This window comes from Haliaeetus albicilla, chromosome 25, assembly GCF_947461875.1.
Source record: "Haliaeetus albicilla chromosome 25, bHalAlb1.1, whole genome shotgun sequence".
Taxonomy (NCBI): Eukaryota; Metazoa; Chordata; class Aves; order Accipitriformes; family Accipitridae; genus Haliaeetus; species Haliaeetus albicilla.
The window spans coordinates 9914914-9939811 of NC_091507.1; the positions used below are offsets into that span (position 1 = coordinate 9914914).

Below are 24898 nucleotides of genomic sequence, written 5' to 3' on the forward strand. Positions count from 1 at the left end.
AATGAACAGAATTGTCTGGCAGTAGGCACACTAAACTAATTTGCCTCTGGAAGGGCAGTGTTTTCAGTAAGATTCCTTGGTCTCTCACTGTCACTCATGTTTTCTCCCTCTTTATTTCCTTCCTAGTTCTATTCCCTCTCAGATCCTTTGCAACATTAATGCTAACAATTATGCATAATTCAGTAGCATTAATAATTTCTATTATGCTAAACCTCATAGGCTCATTTCAGTTTCGGGATCACATCATGCTGTGTAAAAATGGAAACCTACTAGCCCAAAGACCTTGGCATTCAATTGAGACAACATGCAACAAACAATAAGAAAAAATTCTCAACTCACAGAGTTAGACAAGATGAAAATACAAATATAGATTTGAAAAAAAAACAGGTATATGCATAGCAAGAGGGTTTTGCATCAGCACTGGAATTTTTTTTTAATAATGCAACACATATAAGTGAATTGGAGATCAGTGTTTTCACTGCCTCTCTAGCTAGCAAGAGAGAGAGACTGTAAAGGCCAGCATAGCAGTTTTATGGGCCAACAGTACACAGAGTAGTCAATGTATATTCCACAGGACTGGAACGCAGTGATGTTTAAGACATGCTCAAAGCCGTTACTGACATACATGGACCACAGCTCCACTGCAACCGTAAAACAATCACAAAAATAATTAACTGGCAATGAGGTCTTATGGAAGCCAGTAAAAGAGAGTTACTGGTATAGTACATTTTCCCCAAGAAAGTCACAGAGCACCCAATGGACTAACTGGACGAAAAAGTTACTCCTGTCCTTGCTTCTTGCCAACACATGTCATGAAACAACAAAAGATTTATTCCAAGATTAGAGACATGTTCTAAAGGTCAGTACCTGACCAGTTAAGATAATATTATTTGTTAAAAATAATCCATTATTCCAAATCAAATATAGGGAGTTCATGTGACAGAGGTTCCTGCCAGTAGCTTTAAAAAATAGAAACTTGATCTGCAAGGTCTTTCACGTCTCACTAAAAATGCAAGTTGGGCAACGAGAATTCAGTTGCCAAATTTGCAGATGACAAAAATGAGCCATCCATAGAGAAGCCAATACAGCATGACAAAAGTGGCAAAATATTTGATTGCATCAATGCATGCAAGTAGAATTGACATTTATACAAGCTGTCATTTATTATTCTTTAAAGGCAGGGGAGTTGCTGTCCCCAACCCCATTTCATGCTTTACTGCATGTATCAAGCAGCATTACTGCTCAATATCCAGATAGTGGTTTTGAGCTATGAGACACACCTATTTGAGACACAAAATCCCTGAAATTTCTTTGCTTCTGCAATGTCAGCAGCGAGTCCTTCCTGACACTGTTGTAGGTACTGAGGCATAAGCTTTTCCCCTGCTAGAAAAGCATCTTGATGCAGTCTCTTATTAAGAAGTCTGTACATGTGACTGTCTATATTGTCTCCACTCTCTTCACACAGGTTTTACAGAATGGTCAGTACTAGTCTTATCAAAGAGAAGAGCTGTCATTGAATTTGCTTATTGAGTCCCCAAATCCCACTTTCATCACTCCAATAATTAAGCCAAATCAGCAGGGCTCAGAGCAACTGGGGGCGGGCGAGGCGGGCAGAAAGGAGGATGGCTACGCACAGATGAGCAAAAAGAAAGGGAAGCATGCATTTGCTAGGTCTCCACACAGCCTAATTAAAAACAATTTCAAAACGTATTCATTTTACTTATGAAAACTACATTTTATGATGGAAAAATGTCATTCAGAAAACTTTAGAAGGCATTTATTCACACTGGAAATCATATTTAAGAAAAATTAGGAAAAAATTGCTTCAGGGAAAAAGAAACGTTGATCAAACTTTTATAGCTGCAGCTTGCATTAATGAGAATATGATCCCTTATAATAAAGCCAAAGATGATAAACAGCTGCAGTGCCAATATAGCACTTGTTAGTTCAGATACAGAACAAGGGCAGCCATAACTGGTGTACAGCATCTTTGTACTTCAACAATGGTATGCTGCTCTTCCTAGCACAGGGACACGTTATACACATAGACACAGCATTGTGCTTTGTTCCAATAGCTACACACCATGGAGAACCAAGGGATGTAGAAATGGACATTGTAAACACAGAAACAATATAACCCTAGCTACTACTAGGGAGGCCCAAACAATGGTGCTCCCTTCAGAAAAGCATACTACGTTCACGGAATCATATGTTGTTCTGATGTGTATGTTGAAGTAGGCCTAGAGAAAGGCCACTCATCAAGTCAATGGAGTGTGAAGTGAGATAGGAGACCAGACTATAAAGCAGCACTTCAATATACAAACATACTTGAAATTTAATGTAAATACCTACAACACTATATTATTTGGTCCATTAAGGTCTACATCCTCATCTAGCAATGAGCAATACCTCTGGTTTAAATGGAAAAAGCGAATCCCACAAGGTTACTGGACAATGTAAATGCTGTACGTGGAAGTAAGCATCTGCATCAGCAGAACTCAACTTACACTCTGAGACAGAAGGGGCATTTACTGAATCCTAGCACCTCAACTGTACTAACAACGAAATGCAGTGGGTTTTTTATTCTCATTTTGCATTGAAAAGAAGGGACAGATAATTTATTCTTCACGTATTTTGCAAATAAAGCCATTTCCAAAATACACATGCTGCTCAAGGATGCATCAGAATAGGATTCATATACTTCTGTAACATTAGTTTTTCCCCACAGTTCCAGCTTGCCACTATCCTACCAAATCTATGACTGGCAGGTAATTTCCCAAGAAAACAACTCTTCCATTGGCTGGCAGGTAATTTCCCAAGAAAACAACTCTTCCATTAGTCTTCCACTTCAGCAAAATCATGGTATCATACACTTGCTTATTTCCTGTCAGTCAGTCTGCTGTGGGTTCAATAGCTCCCAGGTTCTCTGCCATGGAGCCAAGAATCTGAAAGTCCAAATTCTAGCTATAGCCTCAAAGCTCAAGGCTTCCTGCATCAGGTGAGGAGACAGGGAAGATGGCAGAGTTCCCTGAGCTCCTGGTCAAGGCGTGGGCAACCGTGGGACAGAAAATGGGGCGGGGATCCCATCGTCAGTGGGGACTTCCCTCGAGACAGGCAGATGCTCTATTTGAGAAAAGCCAAAATAAAAATGTGGAATTTCCTTTCAAAGGGAAGTATAAAGATATTAAAATGTAGTTTTCATACTGAATCTCAGCACAAGGGTTTTCTTAACATTGGTATTTCCCTCAGAAAGAAAATGCCATGTCTTGAGCAGCTTTAACTGTAACTCATATCCTGCCAGGAGAACTGTCTCCCGGCATGTAACTGATTACAGGAAGATTCATCAGGATTGTATCTGGATCTTGTTGCCATTAAAACAATACAGTAAATTAAAAAAGAAATTATTTACTGTGACATAAGCATCAAGAGTTTCATGGCTTGAACTGCTACTTCATGGTCCTTGTCCAGAGGCATGGACACAATTCGATCCTAATGGATGTAAAATGACAATAAAAAGATGTAACATGGTTTGTTCTCAATAAACATATATCTTTGCTACAGCTAGATCATCTATACTAGTAGAGCAGAGATTTATTTTTATTTCAGCAGCTATTTCCTAAGAGACATAAGGCAACTCGATTACTACCAAGTAGTTCCCCAGCCCCTGAAAATTAACAGCATGTTAATTTTTTAACTGAATTAATCATGCAGTAATATGATATTTTTTATAGATGTAATGTATGCGTTCACAAGAAATCAACTACAGTCTACAAATTAAAAGTGACTGACAACTTATTTCTAAGATGTTGTTACTACTGGCACTTCAGTATGTTAAATGAAGGTAAGCCTCAAATTACAAGCATTATATAATCAGTTTCTCCCATCAACAATAACGTGCATGTACCTACATGTTACAGAAGCCAGCGCCTTGCTGGAAAGACAATTAGGACTTGAGTCATAAAGGTACTTCATGGAATAGCAGCAATACTCCTGACCTCCAGAATTCACATTATTGTAACTTGGTACACATGCAAACACCTCAGAAAACAGTGGAAATTTTCCTGTCCTATGTACCCAAGAACTCACACCCCTCTGTGTGGCCTACATCTTTAAGGTATATTAAACCTTTGGACTTGCCTGTTTTGGGACTAACAGCTTTCTCACTTAACATATCATTTCTAAATCTCTAGCTTCATTTTACTTTGCACCTTCCTTTTTCTCACAAGGCAGTTGCAAGGTGTGGAATTCCATGAATCCCAAGTTTGAACACTCAAGGGTAAGGGTAACAGAAGGAGCATGCAAAACTCCCGCTTGTGGGAAATGGATTGATGGCTATATGATTACATTTCCCATCACTGAGAAAGCATGATTTAAACTTTGAAATCAGATTCCAGATCAGTCTGTATTTTGTGTGTAGCTGTTTGGATTTCTTTTGTTTAGAGGGGAAGTTGTTGTGTTTGTATTGGGTTTTTTTGATCGGGGGATGGCATTTGCAATAATCCATTTATATAGCAACCTCCACACAGAGGGAGGTCGCAGTACAAACAGACTGGAGCTATTTCATCAGACTTTGAATACCAGTCCTGCAGTTACCTCCAGCAACCTTCTTTTAGACAGAAAGGTAAGGGACTACCACACAACTGTTTAAAACGGGTTAATCTTAGACAACCAAGTTTCAGTCTGAATAATTTTTTTCTTAAGATACCAATATTAATCTATTTCTTGTTCTTTGAGGATGTGCTACAGTTATTTTTTTACTGTTAGCAACTGCTTTGACATACAGGTAAGCCCTGCACCTTTTTACAAAAAGAACATGAACTACCACCACATGCAGGCATTGATTATGTAGTGATTCAAAGGGACTGAAATATCAATCACAGCACCTTGAGCTTTCTTATTCAAATAGTGAAAAGGTGCAGCCCCAATGGGATAAGAGTAGCTGACGAAATCATTACCAAGGGCAGGATTAAAAAAAGTAAAGGGCTTACTTCTTAAATGAATTACAATGTTGGAATATGATAGAGGCAGTGTATAGGGTCAGTGCAGTCACAGAACAAGCTCTCAGAATTATAGCATATCACCTGACTTGTTCAGAAAGGAGATAAGGGATCCTTCTTCAAGATTCATACTGACATGGTGGATCAACATAGAGCCATTCCCACATCAGTGGGATACACGGTCAGCCAATCCAGTATCTACAAGGTTAACCCATTATCAGGCACAGCAAAAAAAGGGACTTTTAGAGTACGAAATTCTTTGTCATCTGCCAAAGATCCTGTAAAAAAATCTGGGCCATTCTGGATGAATGGTGGCGATAACTAACCACGGTGCATGCTAACATCATTTTGTGCATGAACTAAAGTGAAACAAAGAATTCCATAGAAACAGAGGGAAACATCTCTGCAAAACTCCTTCATCCACTCAGTCAAGCAGGCTGTTTCTGCAGTACTCTTAAGCTCCTGTCAGTCAAAAGAGTGAGGAGATCAGCTCTGATCAAAACACCAGACCCTGTGTATACACCCAACCCAGACTTAAAAAATAGCAAACAGTAATCTATTTACCTTGAATCTGCTAGTAAAGAGATCCATCCTGGAAACAAGTTCTTTTCTGCTATAAATTCCCTGTAGTCCCAGAAGACACTTCAAGCGCACTTCAGCTTGCTACAAGACAAAGAGAAATTGTCTAACAGTAAAAAACATGTTATCTTTGATGTTATTCACTATTGGCATTTATATTAAGTAAATAAGAGTTCTTTGTGGGTGCCTACAGCAGACTACCCAAATACTGCCTCATCTTCTTTATTAGTGATATCAGTACCATTTTGTCTGTGTGCACACACATGCATCTCTCTCTCTCTCTCTCTCTCACACACACACACAGAGGAAGCCTGCAGTGAGCCAAACTTAAAGGTGACACCAAAATTTGTGTTAGGTTTCCTAAGAGTCAAAGAAACTCTCACAGACCTTACAGTTAATAAAAGCAACAGAATGCAAAAGGTGCCAGAACTGTGCTATTCACCTTTTAAAGACACAAAGACAAAAGTATATATGACCTACTTAATACAACCAGCACTCGTCCATACATCAGACTTTGCTTGCTTCCTTTCAACATTTGACTCAGACAATTGTTAAACACAAACATGGACTCCAAGAAATTCTGGAAGATTCCCAGAGGAAGAGGTACCCCTTAGAAATGCACTGGCTTATCATTCTGGGTTCTTACACATACAGAGTTAAATGTTATGCCTTCTCCTTATTTCTGTTTTACACTAGAACACCATATTTTAAGTATTCTAAGAAAAGGGTTGCTTTGAATTTGGCCTAATTAGTTGATCTAGGCAAAACATATTTATCTCTCCAAGGTGTTATTTCATACTATTAGTACTGCTGCTTCATAGATGCCTCAAAAAGAAGACTTTTCCTTATCCAGCTTTCAAATTATTTCATGCATATTGCTACACCTTTCAAATGACAAAGCTTTATGACAAATGGCATTAGGAAAGTCATTTTGAGTATCTAACATAGAAAAATCACTGCGTTCTGTAAACGTATAATGCTAAAGATATCAGCAGAGACACTAAAATGAACTGCAGGCTTTGAATCTTCATATTTCTTCCTTAATTCCTCTTGCTAACAATAGCAGTAAGAATAATCAAGGAAACCCAAGAAAGGAGACCACCTACACATAGGCTATCCATTACTACAAGTTCCTGTTCACCTGCTTAGATGGAAAGCAATGGATGACACCCAGTAGCAGGCTTTGACCAACAGTTTTGCATAAGACAACTTTTTGCTAGAAATATAATATGAAAGACAGGTAATAATGACTATTGCTCTCTAATCTGCCTGTGACACACCAGCAGTCCCTATTCTATACTGTACCTTAAAATTAAAGGCCTTGTCTGAGAAAAACTGTTGCCCACACCTGCCACTTCCTATAGCCACAAGGGCTCCACAGCATAGAACTCACACACAGCCCCAATTTGGTACTCATCACTGCACACTGGCACAAACTCAGCTCAGCCAAGGTACTGCAATCCTGGCTTCAGCTGCCCTCAGTATTTTATCACAAAGGCTTTGCTTGTGAATAGGGACTGCATTTTTGCTTGGGGAAAAGGGAAAAAAAAAAGGGGGGGGCGAAGTTTGTGATGTGTTGGATGGTCATATAGCCCTTGGCATGTAGCTAGTAATGTCATTTACATTTGTTAGTCAGGTGGCATTCAAGCGTAGGTCTGCAGATATAAAGTTTAATACATTAAACTACACCACCTGCCTTCTAAGGTATCCTGTTCCCACCCGAAAGCTCTCAGTCATAACCCTATATGTAAGTTTCTTCTAAGTGTTAAGAAAATTAACTGTAGTAACTAAGAACAAATAACTACTTCTACTATGACTAATTCTGCTGTCTTCTTGTTTTCAGCTGCATTTTCTCCTTCTCAACCACCTCTCCTTTTCTAGATTCATCACTCCTCATAGATTCTTAGTCATTCAAAATTACTTCACATCCTTCCATCTTACTACTTACCTTCAGCTACTTTTGACAGTAACGTACGCAAGTACAAACACCCAGCCATCTACTCCCCTCGCCAGAACTACCATTCTAACCTTGACAAAATACCTGCCTGTTTGGTCTTTCAAAGCTGTGACAGAGTGAAGGGAAATTATGTAGGCACATTTTCAGGATACTCTGAACATATGCTGTCCCTCAGCTGTATCACAGTATATTTCGGCCCTGACCTGCAAACAGACTGGCAGAAAACATCATTAAGATGGTGAGCAGCTCTAGGGACCTCAAAGAGTTCTGCATGGGCTCCAGCACTGTTTAGATGCATTCAGTTATGAGATTTCAGCCTCACCACTATTACAGAGATGGGGGCCATTCAATAAGCCTTACAAATACAGGCTGGGACCTGGATGATTTGATGGGGTCACTGCGTCATTTTTTTCTCTTCAATACTCCCCAAATAATAAATTGGGAAGACTAGGTCTACTTCTGAGTTACTGCTGAATAGCAAAGACAATCCAGCTTACCTGTCCTGTCAAGATAAAACAATTTTTAAAACTGCCCCCCACCCCGCACAAAAAAAAAAAAAAAAATCAGTACATATGCACAGAGGTGACCTGTGGAGCAGAAAACCACTATGTTAACATGACCATTTGAAGAAAGAAGTATTTCAGAAGTAGCCATAACCACAGGATCAGTTTCTATAGCCACGTTGAATAGGAGGCAAAACTAAAAACCCTTTCAATTTCCTGAAATTTGCCAGGAGGATCACACAGTCAGGACACAGAAGTTCATTTCAACAGCAAGTTTGTGTTTCCACAGGATTTCTTTGGGTGTTTTTCATAGTCTAATGTGAAAACCTCAACAACTTGCCCTGAAGTTCCGGACAAAGCTAGTCTAACATAGTAGGAGGTCCCAAGCGTGCATCTCCATTGTCTTTGCCTTCCTGTCTGCTAGTTCTGCCTTCTACTTTCACCATCCTTATTCTTCATTGTCTTGATTTTTCTGGTCTTTAACTCTGAACTTTTTTACACAGCACTTCTCTTCAACACCTGCTGCTCAGACCAGCAGTGGTTTGACTGGATCTGGATGCTGACTTAGTAGCTACATATTCCCTTGGAAGAACACTAGTGCCTTTGAGCGCAAGTTAGGTGCCTGGATTTCACAAATGCACCGATAGGTGACTGCGCTTACATATAACATTGTTCAACTGCACACAGTTGTCAGATTTAGTATCAACTGTTGTTTGGTCTTCAAAAATAAAAAGTTAAATTATTTCTAGCAGATGAACATAAACTACTCGAAAATGTATTTATAGCGCTGTTCCACAACTCACTGGGCCAAAGAGAGATCATCATATGCAATTTTGAGCATATTGCCACTGAATTTAGAGCATCTTCTTGCACCTAGTAAGTAACTTTTCATGGAAAAATATAATGTTTCATATCAGGGTATAATGGCAAAATGGTATCTCACGGGGAAGAAAGAATGATTATATTCAAATAAAAGACTTTGAAGACAAAATGTTAATTTTATACTTACTTCCCCCTCCCCTCTCTGCTTTAAAGCCTCCCAAATGACTGAACTTAATCTCTGTTTACAGCACTGTAGATGATCCTGGCCAGGTTTTCCCCCACCACTAGAATACTTTTGTGGTTGTTCCACTCTGGGGCCTAAATTATTTGGCAAACTTCTCCACATTATATTCTAAAAGAAAATTGGCTCTGGGAGATATCAGTTTCTTGCTGCCCACCCCCAACAAGATGGGATGGAAATGCTCATTAAGGAGGAGTAGTGGGAAATAACATTCAGATGTATATAAAAGCACTGCTGCCCGTGTTGCTGCCAAAAATGCCCTGCTCTCATTTTGGAATTGGGCAATTTAACAGTGGCTGCAAATCACAAAGCACAGCGAGGGACTGCAACCACCAGTAATGGCACACTACCAAGTCTCGGCCAAATGTGGAACATGGAAGACTTCTCACTTTATCTCACTCTGCTTGCATCTGCATTGCTTTCAGATAATAAGCTTTAGAAAAACAACCATTTCCAGTTCCCAATAAATGACACTGGATGAGCTATGTGCATTAATCAGAGACACCAGCTGTTAATTTTCACTGTACAGCACTGGGAATGAAGACACATCATCTTCAAAAATCACTTTTTCTTTTAACAATTCTCCCAACTGAACATATACTAAAAAGATATTCTGCTCAGATAAGATTTATGCAGGAAAAGACGTTCTTGATAGATTTGTTGTTCTAAAAACCTAAATACTACCTTTACAGTAATGGCACAATGCAGAAGAAGTAAGGCTTCGTGCTCCCCCTCCTGGCTTTGTGTTAAACTACAATTTTATTCACAGAACACAGGTATTGCCTAAAACTGACAAAACTGAGGATGTTTCAGAATTTATACAGAAGCTATATACACTTTAAAAGGTGCCCTGCAGAAGTACAGTGTACCAATTTCTGTAATTAGCCATTCACAGTAAATATTCCTATCCCCCGAAAACCTCTCATGCATTTTAGAAGCACGAGAAAATGCGTATTTTTCAGTTACTGTTTTCTTTTGGTTGTTTTTTCTGTTTGGGGGGTGGGGGGTGGGTGTGTTTTTCTAAATGTGCCTCTACTCAAAAGTAAAAACAAACTTACTATAGGGAAAAGGAGAAAACCCTTTGGGAAATGACTGGACTTTCTGTCAGTATTTTCTATATCCATTTAATTCCAAATGAGAAATGCAATATTGAAGACTATTTTACTATAGGCAATATATTTTTGTTCATTTATATAAAATAAAACAAAACTTTAAATGTAGCCATCAAACCTAAAAGCAGAATTTTAGTCAACATTTGACACTGCATGTGCTCAAAGGATATAGGCCATTTTACAATTCAGTAATAGCTCCCGATTCAGTAACATATAAAAATAACTGCACACACAGGGATACACATTGATACAGAACTGGAAAAAATGTTCTCCGTTATTTCATGCTACAATGGCTTTAAAAATAAAACCCGAAATGGGGAAGAAAGTAAATTCTTTTTTGTACTACCACAATCTTAAATATCTACTCTCAAGAATTTACATGTTAGGATTATTTAAAAAAAAAAAAAAAAAAAAAATTTTTTAATTCTCATCTACTGCCCCCAGTAAGAAAAATTAAAATTTTACCTTATCATACAGCATCCACCCAATGTATTTTAAGTAGCTATCATTTAAAAAACCATCTGGGTATGTTTTAATCCAGCTGCCAATTTCTTCAATGCAAGTTGCTCGGATCTCGGGGATCACATCACTGTGAAATTATAAAAATTGTAGTATCAATACATTAAAAATGCCTAATATATATTAATTACATTATTTGCAGTATTTTTATTTTCTGGAATTGCAGAAGCATGTATAATCCAAAATATTACAAGTATCTTCATATTAATGTTCTGAATTAGTCTTCAGTTAAGCCACTTTTATCTACAAACATTTCATGCAGTAATTTTTTGTAATTCTGGATATCTTCTCAATCACAAATGCACTGCTCCATAGCCAGCAGGCTATGGAAACATACTTAAGAAACATACTTAAGAGAGGTCCTTTCGTAAGCCCAAATTCTTTAAAATAATTTAACTGCTACACTTTCCTTGACACCATCAGTGCCTCTAGGATGTTTAACTTCATTCTGGTATCTGGGCAATTTGAGCAAGAGTTCCTTGGGAATGCAGATACACATCACAGCTTTATTTGTATTCTTACCGGTAACGGTTTAGAAACGTCCCTTTGAAAATAGCATTCATCATGTTCTGTATCTCTAGAAGCTTACACTCATACTGAAATACAAAGGGAACTGAATGTTAATATTGGTCCCACAATTCACTACACAGGAAAAATTTGCATCAGTGCACTTACAATACTACTGTAGTGTAAATCGCTGGCATTCACACGTGGTACCAACATAAAAAGAGTGGTCTGTATCTACACTAGCAATTGGCCTTTTTGTAGCTAAGCTTATCAGATACCAACTGCTAACCTGGATAACAAGGGACTTGTTTGATATAGTGAGTCTTGATCTGTCAATACACAGAAAGATACAGAACAACCATTAAGCAATCTTCACATATAGCTCCAAATTCTCTTTTTATGCACTTAAACAGAGATGGAAGAAAGGCAGACAAGGGAATTTTCAAAATGCACCTATTCCACAATGAGCATGTATTTTAACTGAGCCGTGAAAATCTAGTTATGAACTTCTGGAACCTAAGCTACTTAATAAAAACATTCTCTCATCAACAGCATCAGCAAGGGTGACACGTTTGGGTTCCCCCCCGCTCAACACACACATTTTCTCTGTTTTTCCCATAAGATCAGACTTATGATGATACTAAAAACCCCTGTCTCACCCAAACACTTCTTCCCACAAAAAAAAGGCATTGTTTCTACAACTGAGAAGTCCACGAGCACCCAAAGCTAAGAACAGAGGTAACTGATTCTAAGGTCAGGAGAGAAGGAACTATGCTTGATGTTCATACAGCAAGTCACCTCCACCCTCAAGCCAGAATTATTTCTTACAGTTATAGGCCTGGCTCTGGGAGTTGATAAGGAGCTGTCTGGCTGAGCAGGGAAGAAATGACAGAAACTGAACAGCAAGAAAGATACAGGTCATACCTGAAGTTACAACCATTTTTACAATGCATTACTTACATGGAGATGACAGCTCTCCTGTGTCCTTTTTCATTCATTGAAATTCAGTTCAAGAACTAAAATTTTGGCTTGTAATTTGTATAAAGATATGCAAAACTGCACTCCCACAACACCAGAGCTACTGATGCAATTACAAGTGTGTGCAAATCCATATTTCTATACAGATCAAGGGCTAATGATGCCAATTTAGAGAAGCAATTAGTAGGACAGACATCACAATTTAACAGTACACAGGGCAGTTATTACCTTAGTCATTTTTGTACCACTTAATCTAGCCAGTCACAACTGTTCTGCACCATGAATTAGATAAACACATAAACCTCAAAGAACTGCAGTGACCCCAAAGCAAGCTGTCAGCAATGCCTCTTTTTACATCTTCACACATCTCCTGTACAAGACACCTGCCTAACCTCTTTCCTTTTTCTCTCTAGCTGGTCAAGTCTGTAATTGGTCCTCTTGCCACTTATCCTCTTCTTCTCCACCTCATACAATCTTTCAGCATTGTGCTTGTTGACATCAAGGTTCAGATGTACGCTTATAACTGCTGTCAGAAGTTTCATTGCTAAAAAGGAAAGAAACCCAACATATTTAGCTTAGCTCAGGGATATGCAGCATAAATATATTCACCACTTTACCACAAAAAGGATATGGTTAGCCAAATCCAGTTTATTACCCAAAATAAGAACACTACTAGATTATAGTCGTTTGTTTTAAAACACAGTGTTTATTTTAAAGGCAATTATCAAAAAAGGAAAAATTAGTGATATTACTGGTGATTTACAACTTTTGGACAGAGTTCTAGTCAGAGTTCTAGTTAGAGAAGTAATTTACTGGGCAACTCTCTTGCAGAAAAATCAAAATTACATAAACTAAAAGAATCTAGAGTTGTAGAACAGGTGATTTTCAGTAACAAAAAGAAAAAAAAACCAAACCAAAAAAAACAACCAACAGTGAAGCAGGCTGATAAAAGACTGGGAATCTTAAGATTTTACTTGAATTGACAAAAATTCACATTCCTTTAAGGATCACTAGATGGTTTGCATAGATTTCAGGTGAGTTTTTTGAGCCTTCAAAGCATACAGCGTACTTTAGAACAAATTATACTTTAAGTGCTCTTTGCGTGGCAAAGAAGGTATTTACTGGCTTTAGGGGTGTTGTGGCTTAACCCCAGCCAGCAACTAAGCACCACGCAGCTGCTCACTCACTCCCCCCCCACCCAGTGGGATGGGGAAGAAAATCGGGAAAAGAAGTAAAACACGTGGGTTGAGATAAGAACGGTTTAACAGAACAGAAAAGAAGAAACTAATAATGATAATGATAACACTAATAAAATGACAACAGCAATAATGAAAGGATTGGAATGTACAAATGATACGCAGTGCAATTGCTCACCACTCGCTGATGGACACCCAGTTAGTCCCCAGGCGGTGATCCCCCACCCCCACTCCCCCCAGTTTATATACGGGATGTGACGTCACATGGTATGGAATAGCCCTTTGACCAGTTTGGGTCAGCTGCCCTGGCTGTGTCCTGTGCCAGCTTCTTGTGCCCCTCCAGCCTTCTTGCTCCCTGGGCATGAGAAGCTGAAAAATCTTTGACTTAGTCTAAACACTACTTAGCAACAACTGAAAACATCAGTGTGTTACCAACTTTCTTCGCATGAACATAGCACCGTACCAGCTACTAGGAAGACAATTAACTCTATCCCAGCTGAAACCAGGACAAGGGGGAAAAAAGAAAAAAAAAAGTAGTAGCTTTAGTACCATCATGCTGCAGGAAACAAGAATACGTAACACGCAATGTTCTTTTTAGCACAGGTACCAAAAGAATAGCAGCTCTCCAAAGGAAGCTTTTTTAGGTGAGGCATTTAATGCAACTTCATCACATTAATTAGTGGAGGGAGAAAAATAACAAAATAGAAAACTGACTGTGAAAAATCAGTTACTGCAAAAAAAAAAAAAAAGATTCAGAACACAGCATAATTCTAAAGTTAGTCATGTCAGGCATTAAAGAAAATTTCTTCAGAAAGAAAAAATTGGTCTAGATCCATCATATCTAAAGCATCCAAATTCCATTCAGATACACATGGGAACAAATAATTTATATTACAGTAACATACATTAGGAGGAAGGCACTGTCAGTGCATAAGAAAACAACTGCTCCAGTAAAGGCAGCTTTTCAGTTTTGAGCAGTTTTGTTTGTACACACGTCAACAAAACACGATCTACTGCAACTCTGCAAGTTATTTTACCTGCCAAAGTGCTTGTGTGTCTAAATGCTCTGACCATGGAGTCCGCTAAGCCTGTAAGCAGCGAGATGATAGTGTCCATCAAGTAGCTATCATACAGGATGTTGCACTGGCACTGTTGGACAAGCACTGCAATAAATTCACAGAAATTGGCCTTGAACTTCTTCCAGTATGGTCCTGTTCTGATCAGCGGGTAGTCTTTATTGTCCTGCACAGGAAAGAAAAGTCAAGAGAAAACACACCAATTAGTTTTGCTTGTGCACACCATTTACATCTCTCCCCCCAGGTATCAGAGAGAGCTTTGCTGACAGTCAGCTTCACCTCAGCCCCCCCATAATTTTTTTCATGGTTATTACTCCAAAGTAGGGACATGCAACTAGGTTACAAGCAAGCACAGAGACAAACTAGCTTCATTAGAGCTACACTGTCATGAAAGCTCACATCTGAAAGCAATGTATGTGAGGTAGCTGTGAACAGATGGGTGGGAGAGGGCATGTGAAGCCACAGCATCAGAAATAACTTTCACTGGCATAAACCATGAGCACTCCTGGCCTCTTCTACTTCCTCACAGGTAGTAGTGCTTCCCCACTTCCCCATCCTTCTTGTTGCTGCAAGTGTGTGGTAAAATCCAGGAGGAAACTGAGGTGACTGAAAAATGAAGACAAACAACTGTGATGTGAGGAGGATGGGACTGTTTCCCTCAGCAGCACGGCCAGCTTAAGGAGTTTATCAGGCTACAGCTTAGTAACAAATACTGAGTCACCCAGCTACACCACCAGCGCCTAGGTCTCTGAAACCCTCCACAGAAACAGCAAGCAGGCAACACCTTTGACATTATGCAAAAAGCAAGTTACAATAAAACCACAAGAGTGTTCACAGTACAGTTGATACTGCCAGGAAGAAAGCAGACAGAGGGCAGCTCAAATGACTTCTCACACAAAACAGTGAAGAGCACATGTGAAGAGCACACTAGGAGGAATTTGTAGATGACAACCTCAGGCAGCATGAACATTTATTTCATTTGCACCTCACAGATCCCAGGAATGGCTCTGAATATCAATTTACATCTTGATAGTTTCCAGGTGTGAATGGAGCCAGGGAACTTCAAATCTTCACTCTCTATAGAAAACTTCATCCTGAAGGCAGGCCACTACCCAGCTGGTCCTTCACTAGTTGGTCAAACACCTTCTCAGACATATTCTAACATGGAGCTTCACACCCAGAATAACCTCATGTACTTATAAAGTGCACTTCATGCTCTTCTCTTGTAACTTCGTTTCCACAGCACAGGACCCACTGCTTTTTTGAAAAATAAATGCGAACGGACTAATCTCAGGGATACCCGCAACCCAAAGCACATTGGGAATTTGGGATGTGTTCCTGATCAGGTTGTAAGAGTCAGTTCAGAGCCCAACAGTATTAGGAAGTGCCAAGACAGAAAGGGAAGTCCCCAGCAGGCCCCATTCAATTCTCCTTGATCACGACACAGACAGTAGAAGGACAACCTACAACTTCAGGAAATACCTACTTTATCACTGTAGCTTACTCCTCAATCTGAAAAGTAGCATAAATACAGGAAGACATCTCACTTTCTAAGAGCATTTCTGCTGTCCATGTTTATCATATTGGGATACTATTTAATGGTAACATGCATACTGTAAATATATAGACAGCACAATGGGCACACCACGTACATTTAGGTGCCTAACCTGGGATTCCCTTAGATTCCCTCCATAACCAGTAGAGAGAAGCAACTCTACTTCCAGAAACCAAGTCAACACAGGCTTTTGCAGAGAACTATTCAAATCACTCAACTGAAGCTCCTGCTCTGACTCATCCTGGAAATGTTTCTTTCTTTCATACAGAGTCTACGGAAAGAGAGGAAAGTCAAAGTGAAGCGCCAGCAAGGAGTTAAGATGAATTCCCCACAATGCTGCAAGTGTTGTATGGGAAGAGGCATTACGGAAGAGCTGTTTCTGTTCTCAAAATATTCTTCCAGTCAAACATTTATGTTTGCAAGAGAACGTTCTGATGAAACAAGCCTTTGAACAAATCTGTCTGCCGAAACCTCTGTGTGCATACATGCACATATGCATGCACAAGTGCATGTGTGTGTGTAGAGCTTGCTGGAAGGGATGGGGAACACTCTTGAACACCACTGCAACTTGACATACACCAGTCTGTTCAAAATGCTGATGTCCTTCTGACATCAATAGTGAGAAACGGACATTTGAAAACCATGTGTTCACCCAAACCAAGGGTCTAAAACAGACCAGATGAAGTAGACCTCAGAAGCGCATGATTATCTCCATTCATTAATGCACAGTTTAAGATGACTAGTTCTGATGTATTCGCATACACTTGAAATAGGAAATACAGCCACAGAAAATGCTATACTACGGTTGCAGAGAACTACAAGAGTCCTACCGTGTCCACAGGCCAAGTAACTGTCAGGATCCAAGGATAGGCCATGAATTTCTTGTACTGCAACCCAGTTTCCTGTGATGCATAAGAGAAAATTTTAAAAGCTTTTTGATGCAATGGCACAGTTAATTCATAAAGACAAAAGCATCACAAACCATGCATCATATTTAAAAGACTATTAAAACTTAAGGCAATTTGTATTACAGGTGGCTCCAATCCAATGCACTAAACGAAATCTAATTCCTTCTCATCTCGGTAATTTCTATTTATAACCAATGATAGAAGAAAAACACACTTTTATACAAAACCTGAGTTTTCTTGCTACAAGTAAGAGACAACTTGTTTTTAAAATTTGTAAGCAAAGATATACAAGGTATAATCCGCATTATTAATTCTAAGATATGGCTCCTCAGCAAGTCTAAAGAGATATCCCTTTCCAACATTTAGTAACTAGGTACTGTAAAACGTCTAAACTCTAGAACACTATTCTGAGCTTTTCAAATTATAGAGAAATGTTTTCGGCACTAGTCTGACTTGATTCAGAGATGTTTCCTCAACTCTGCAATTATTCCAAGACAAAAGACGTATGATCTACAGTTCTTTATTAGGCTCAGTGAAGCACAAGTATTTCTATCCCTATCTGGCTGTACAGTTATGCATCTAACTTAGCTCTTCTATTGCTAAACATTTCAGCAACAAAATGGGAGAGGGAAGGAAACCTACAAAAGAACAAAGAAGTGCAAGAAATAAAATGCCACATACAGGAAGAAAAGCAGAAGACAGAAGCAGAATAGTTTAAGAAAGAGGGGAAAACAAAAAGCAGTGGTCCTAAAGAGAAGCCTGTCTCTCCACTGAGGAATACCACTGCCCACAGCAAAGAAATAAATGCCTCAGTGACCATATTAAAGCCATTCTCTGCTTCCAATGCCAGCACAAGTTTTCACAGAATCACAGCAAGACTGAAATTGAGAGGGCCTCTTTGAGATCATCTAATTCAACCCCACCTGCTCAAGCAGGGCCAGACGAAGCAGGCTGCCCAGTGCCATGTGTGACTGGTAACCCCTGTTCCCAACCCTGATAATGTGGTTAAGCGTAACTAACACCATTTTATGAGGCAAGCAGCCATTCTCTGTGACCAAGCGCGTCACATATTCATTCCCTTTCCCTCATTATCCGTCCCTGAAGGTCCTGTGAACCAAGTAGACAAACCAAACAGATTTCTTCTTCCCCTCCCTACTGGCCTCAAGGTTCCTGGGCACCAGGCCAGCTGCTCCCCTCCTTACCGGCCTTAAAGGTCCCAGGCACCCAGCCAGCCAGACAGTGGTGATGACCCCGTCACAGAACAGGGAAGCACCACAGCACCCAGAGCACCGTCCACAAAATCAAGTGGTGGCAAGGCCTAAGTGGAGAACTTGGACCAGGCTGCTGCTGGACAGCGAGACCCGTGACCCCCCAGTGGCAGGGACACCTCCACCATCATTTGCTTCCTCCAAGGACTGAGTGAGTGACTCGTATTCTTTTATATGATTTTCAAGTCTAGATAATGATTGTTATATTGATACAGCAAACCACATATTAAGATTTGACCCAATCTGCAGAGGGTCCAGGTGATGAGAAATAAGTTAAATTGTGTTACAAATTCCGTATTAGGTGATTAGAAATTTTAAGTTAAGTTGTATTATAAATTCCATATTATGCTACTATATTGATTCTGCTTGTAGAAATCCTGTGCCATTCTAGTCATAAATTGTGTGCTATACTAATCACAATATCCTGTTAAGAAAATAAAGCTTTAATTGTAACTACAATTAGTGCAGTCATCATTCTGCCAAGGATCCCTAAAAGAACCTGTCTGTCCCCTCAGTGTCGAGTAACACTGTGTGCAGTCAGCTTTGTAATATCTTCACAGATGGAGACTCCACAACCTCTCTGGGCAATCTGTTTGACCACCCTCACGGTAAAAGTGTTGTTTTGCGTTCAGGCAAATTTCATACATTGCAGTTTGTGCCCATTGCTCATCTTGACTTACCTTTGTGCTCACTGTCTCACTGGACACCACTGAGTAGAGTCTGGCTTCCTCTTCCTCATTCTGTCCCATTGGGTATTTTTACACATGGATGAGATCCCTCTGAACCACCTTCCTTCCAGACTGAACAGGCTCAACTATTTCAGCCTCTCCTCATATGAAAGATCATTAACCATCTTTGTGGCCCTTCGCTGGACTCGCCCCAGTAAATCCCATCTCTCTTGTACTGGAAAGCCCAGAACATGACTCAGCACTCCAGATGTGGTCTCACTACTATCAGCAAGAGGAAGGATCACCTCGCATGACCTGCTGGCAATGCTCTGCCTCATACAGCCCAGGAGGTTGTTGGTGGTCTTTTGAGGGTGCGTTGCTGGCTCCTGTTCATCTTGTCATCCACGACACTGAGATCCTACTCTGCAGAGCTGCTTTCCAGCCAGTCCGCTCTCAGTGTGTAGTGATGCATGGAGTTATTCCTCCCCGGGTTCATGGGGTTTCCTGTTGTAGAACTTCATGAGGTTCCCCTTCGCCCAGCTCTCCAATCTGTTGAGGTCCCTCTAAACAGCAGAACAACCACCTGGCCTAGCAGCTACTCCTCCCAGTTTTGTATCATCTGCAAACTTGCTAAGAGTACACCTTGCCCTATTGTCCAAGTCGTTATTAAAGATGTTAAACAGCATTGGCCCAAACATCAAACCCTGGGGTATGCCGCTAGTAACTAGCCTCCAAATGCACTTTGTGCCACTGATCACTACCCCGTGGGCCTGGTTGTTCAGCCAGTTTTCAGTCCACCTAACTGTCCACTTAACTAACTCATACTTCATCAGCTTGTCTATGAGGATGTTACAGGACAATGTTAAGTCTTACTGAAGTCAAGATAAACAATATCTGCTGCTCCCTCCTCATCCACCAAGCTAGTCACTTTGTTACAGTACGCTATCAGGTTGGTTAAGCACAATTTCCCCTTTGCAAATCCATGCTGACTACTCCTGATCACCTTCTTGTCCTTCATGTGTTTGGACATTATTTCCAGAATTAGTTGCTTCATCACCTTCCCAGGGGTCAAGGTGAGGCTGACCAGCCCAAGTTCCTCAGATCCTGCTTCTTGCCCTTCTTGAAAACAGAAGTGACATTTGCTTTCTTTGAGTCTTCAGGAATCTCTTTCAGTCACAACCACCTTTCAAAGATAATCAAAAGGGGCCTCACAATGACATCAGCCAGCTCCGTCAGCACTCTTGGGTACATTCTGTCAGACCACATGGTCTTACGTATGTTCAGTCCATTTAAGTATTCCCTAACCTGATCCTCCTTATCCTCACTGAGGGTAAGTAGTCTTTGCTCCAGACTTTCCCTCCGGTGTCAGGGATCTAGTATTTCTGAAAATCAGGTTTACCAGTAAAGACAGAGGCAAAGAAGGCATTGAGTGCCTCGGGTTCTTCTGTGTCCTCTGTCACTGGGGCCCATGTTTTCCTTGATCTTCCTTTTGCTGTTGATTATTTGTAGAATCTTTTCCTGTTGCCCTTCACATTTCTTGCCAGACTCAACTCCACTAACGTTTCCCATTAACACTAGTGAGAATTTAGGGAGGAAGCATTGGCACATGGATATAGCATTGCAATTAATTAATGGAACAGTAAAGCAATGGTTAAATCACTGAAATGATCAAGAATGAAGAAGTACAGAAAAAACTTTAATCTTCCAGTCGGCTGAATGCTATAAACAAACTATAAATCAAAAGGCAAGATGATACACTCAAGCAGATATCTGGTAATATTCTCCACTCTCATTACTACTTCCACTACTATTATCATTTGTTTTCAAAAAATATTTTCGAAATCACAGTAGTCCTATATGGCACTACTTCTCAACTAACTCAATCACTATGTTAGAAACACAAAGAGGAAACAACTCAGTTGAAAACAACAACCTGCTTTGCTCTTGCTCTTATAGTTCTGCTTTAAAATAAATTGGTTTAATCCTCAAGCATTCTTTCAATCACCTAATAACTGCAGTTAACATAGAAATGGTTGCTTCAGACATTTTTTTCTATACTAATGCTGACTTAATATTAGTCATATCAATTAAACAAGCTGACAGATACTGTCTTTAAAAATACTTAGTTCTGTATAAATCATCTTAGGAGGTTTTTTTAGAGTCAGTTTATCTAAAAACAGACAAAGAATTTCAAAATTCACTGGATTTAGAATTAAAGAAAAAAGAAAAAAAAACAGATTCAGAGCATCTAACACAGGGATTATCACTTCCTTCCATCAGTAAAATGCTTCACTAGATCAGCATGTCAAAATACTTTGTTTTTATAGCATGCAGAATACAGCTTCTAAGGCAACTATAAAACCTTCCTTTTTGCCCACCAGGGCAGGTGAAAACGTTACAGAGCTGTAACACATCCAGGCTGATGATAACAATAATCACATCTTCATACTTTGCATTGTGCCTACCATATCGTGAGGGCTATTCAGGGATAATTTAGTTGGGAAAGAAGCGCCAGATTACTAATTCATATGGCCAGACACATATCGGATCATTTCTGTCAAAAATTAGCCCAAGTGCTACTACACTTCTAAAATGAAGAAAACCATGTTGGCAAATTCATCCTCTGTGGGAATTGCTACAGCAGCTGGTCTTTGAGAGATGCTCAATTAAAGCAAGGCTGATGGCTGCTGCTTGACAAATCAATTCAGAGGTGGCAAATACAGAAAAAAGGAACAAAAGCAACTGTGAGAGTGCTGCAGAAAATTTGATGTTGGCATAATTAGCCAAGGAGCAGTCAAATAGAGAAACAGAATTGTAAAGCTATGCATTTTTCTTAAGAATTCTCAAGAAATAAGATATTCACTATTGTTTTGACTACCTAAAAATCAGAAATGCATTTTTCTTCTTTCATATGACATAATAGTTATAAAAATTCATAGTCAGTAAAACAGAAGGAAAAGATACAAATAAAAATATCAGCTAAAAAAATCTTTGAATTAGCTCATCAGTAATCCACAATAGTATTTTCAAAAGGACCTATTAACCAAATACCAAAGGAACTGTTTACCTGCTGCAATGCCAGGTTATATTTACCTCTATAAAGTTACTATCAAAAGAACTCCTCAGAGAAAGCCAGATTCAGGAAGACTGCAGTTAGATAGCCCTAACAAAACTCTGAAAATAAAAGTGACTTACAAAAAAAAAATCCTGCTGCTGCTGAAATGGGTCATTACAACACCAAATTTCTCTTGTGAAAAGCAAGATTATTTTCTTATATTAAGGAAATGGGACACAGCTCCTGATAAGCAGCACGAACTCTGTCCAGGTTGGCTATTAAGGTCAAGCCTACTGTTTATATAAAAAAGGCAGGCAAAGTCAAAGCTGGGCCTACCTCATCAAAGGTCTCTGTCATTTTTCGCATGACATCCTTCTTGTGCAAACTTTGAAACATCTCTGCTGTTACCATGCCTAGAAAAGTAATGTTTTAAAAACAATTACCAACAACTGTATTACATTAATCAAGTTCAAGTAAGGACTTTATTTTAAATTTAGAAACACCAAGAAATGGGGACTGTTTTATCTCTGTTTACACTGGTATGGGCAACTTATTTATAGGGAGACACAAATTCATTTATAATAGAAAATACTGATGAAGCAAAACAGAAATTCACATTAGAGAAATCTGCCCTGTGTTGTCTGGTATGGCTATTTTCTCTGTCCATTCATTTACTTCAAGGATTTACTAAAGTTTTGCCCGCTGCTAGTCAAAGACCCCAAAACATTTCCCATAAGAGAAGGCATATCAGTTGAAGACCTGAAAAAACATCTGAAGTGTAAAAGGTACATTCTAGCTGCTTAAATACACTCAGAATTTTTAGACTAACAGAAGTCTTCTTAAAACTCTTACTTGCCATCCTGAAGCATTTCGCTAGCAGACTGTCCCCAGAAGTCACTGTGTCTCAATGTTTGTTATGAAATAGACAGCTTCACAACCCTCTGGTAAAAGTAACCGCAATGAGGCAAGAGATTGCTTTTCTAGCCACCAAAGCAGGGAGCTTAATTTGCTAGTTGTTTATTTTCAAATATACTAGCAAAAGAAAAGATACTAGGAAATTACAAAACAAATGGTAACTGAAACACTAGATTTTTATCAGAATGGTCATCAAAACCATCTTCCCTACATGGGGATTCTGCAAAGTGATGTGACATGAGGCCAATTCAGAAACCTGACCTTGCAAACCATGTTCTAATACAACTCTGAGAGCTGGTATGCTGTAAACACAGAGTCAAAGAATTTAACCAGCAACATTCTTTATTAATTAGTCCTGCCCATCTGGAGTTTGTCTACGAACAGTACAGATTGTAAGTACATGATTTACTGGAGAGAAAAATTCCATTTTAGAAAGCACACTTCAGACTACTCTCACCCACAGACAATGGAAAGGGCTACTAAGAGGGTAAGTTACCTTGACAGCCTGAGCACTGAATGAAGAAGTTGATGAGATCTAGAAGTGCCACATTCCTGTCTTGTTTATAAGCTTCAACCCAGTCATCTACTACAGACTAGAACAGATGAAAGAAACTCATTAGTCAGGAGTCAAACACAGCATGCTGCACTCCACTGAGGACATCCATAATAAAGACACAAAATAACACCGTTCCATCTCCATTAAATTATAAAAATGAGAATAAACTCCACACCATTCTGTTCCATTTCTAATAGTACATGTAAAAGACTCCTTCTGGGGCAAAATGAAGTCTTGAACTGCTCATTCACAAGTTCTACTCTAGGCAATGTTGCCATTCACAGATGCTTTGCTCCCTGTTAACAGGGAAAATAACCACAGCTTTAATAAATTTAATATACAAAAAACAAAACATCGTCCTCCTGACTTCTTGCCAGCACTGAGGTAACAGTTTCATTAAAAAAAACAAACAAAACAAAACCAACCAACCAAACAAAAACCCCACATTTAACCTCTGCACCACCTAATAATTAATATTAAATTAATAGTAGCAATTGTCCCTGGGAGTTCTCTTCTTCTCTAGCACCCAGTTTGTGCAGTAGGCTGAAACTGTTCACATACTACACTTACGGCAAGAAACAACTCCAAATTTCACTTCTAGAACAGTACAGCCTACAGACCTGTACGTGACAGGCCCACTGGGACAAACCATCCAGGCTTCAACCCACCTGTAGTGCCACACAGGTCTAATGAACTCTAGCAGCAGCAGCAGCCTGGACTCAAGCTGCTACCTTTCCAAGCCCTTCACATCATGCTTTGCACAGCAGAAGCTGAGCTCTTCAGAGAGCTCTACTGAAGTTAACACAGCTGTAGCACAGCAAAAGTTCATCCACACAAACATTTTGGAAAAACTAAGGTCTCACAACCAAAATATAAATGTATATTTCATGTGTGCACACACATACTTTACTTATAGACACTATCTACTGGAGACATATGTAAAACCCTGTATAAAAATATTCGGGGCTCCAGATTTTAATCCTTCATACACATATACAAATATAATATAAACATACACTCACAGAGCATGGGGAGGTCGGCTTTCTCACACTGAAGAAAGTTGCTAACTATATAGATGCACAGGAAATGTGACTATTATGCAAACTGCTGTCAAACTGCATTGGAATGGAATTAAAAGAAAAATACCAAAAGGCAAGGCCCCAGAAAAAAAAAGAAAAAAAAAAAAAAAAAAAAAAGGACTGATTTTCAGAATCCTGAACAACTAACATTTTCTACTGGTGAACCTTTTCTGTATTTTTTAAAATAATTCTCTCTTCATATGTTCAGACATTGCTTTAGGAACACTGGTTTAGGTACATACTTCTTTCCTCTTTTTAAATATGACAGCTACTTTTTCACTAATTTCTTGAAGCTGCATTCTTTTCAAGAGCCATGCTCATAACAGTTTTCCAATCAAACACATTTCTTCCCCACCTATGCCAAAACCAGAACAAAATCTCAATGCTCCAGTGCATAAATAACTGAA

General features: G+C 39.3%; 1 protein-coding gene across 6 annotated transcripts in view; it reads right to left on the reverse strand.

The window, feature by feature from the left end:
- Positions 1–24898, reverse strand: part of LOC104318782 (cohesin subunit SA-2) — a 62462-nt gene that overhangs the window by 32128 nt on the left and 5436 nt on the right. For all 6 annotated transcript variants that reach the window (XR_011322071.1, XR_011322072.1, XM_069769933.1 and 3 more), the window contains 9 exons: positions 23353–23449; positions 22278–22354; positions 16873–16944; positions 14449–14653; positions 12608–12759; positions 11253–11326; positions 10677–10800; positions 5562–5660; positions 3410–3489 (listed from right to left, as the gene is read on the reverse strand). Coding sequence is in view for 4 of the 6 variants with exons in the window: in XM_069769933.1 (XP_069626034.1) it covers positions 3410–3489; positions 5562–5660; positions 10677–10800; positions 11253–11326; positions 12608–12759; positions 14449–14653; positions 16873–16944; positions 22278–22354; positions 23353–23449 (980 nt within the window). In the remaining 2 variants the exon portion in view is untranslated. The remainder of the gene's footprint in view (positions 1–3409; positions 3490–5561; positions 5661–10676; positions 10801–11252; positions 11327–12607; positions 12760–14448; positions 14654–16872; positions 16945–22277; positions 22355–23352; positions 23450–24898) is intronic.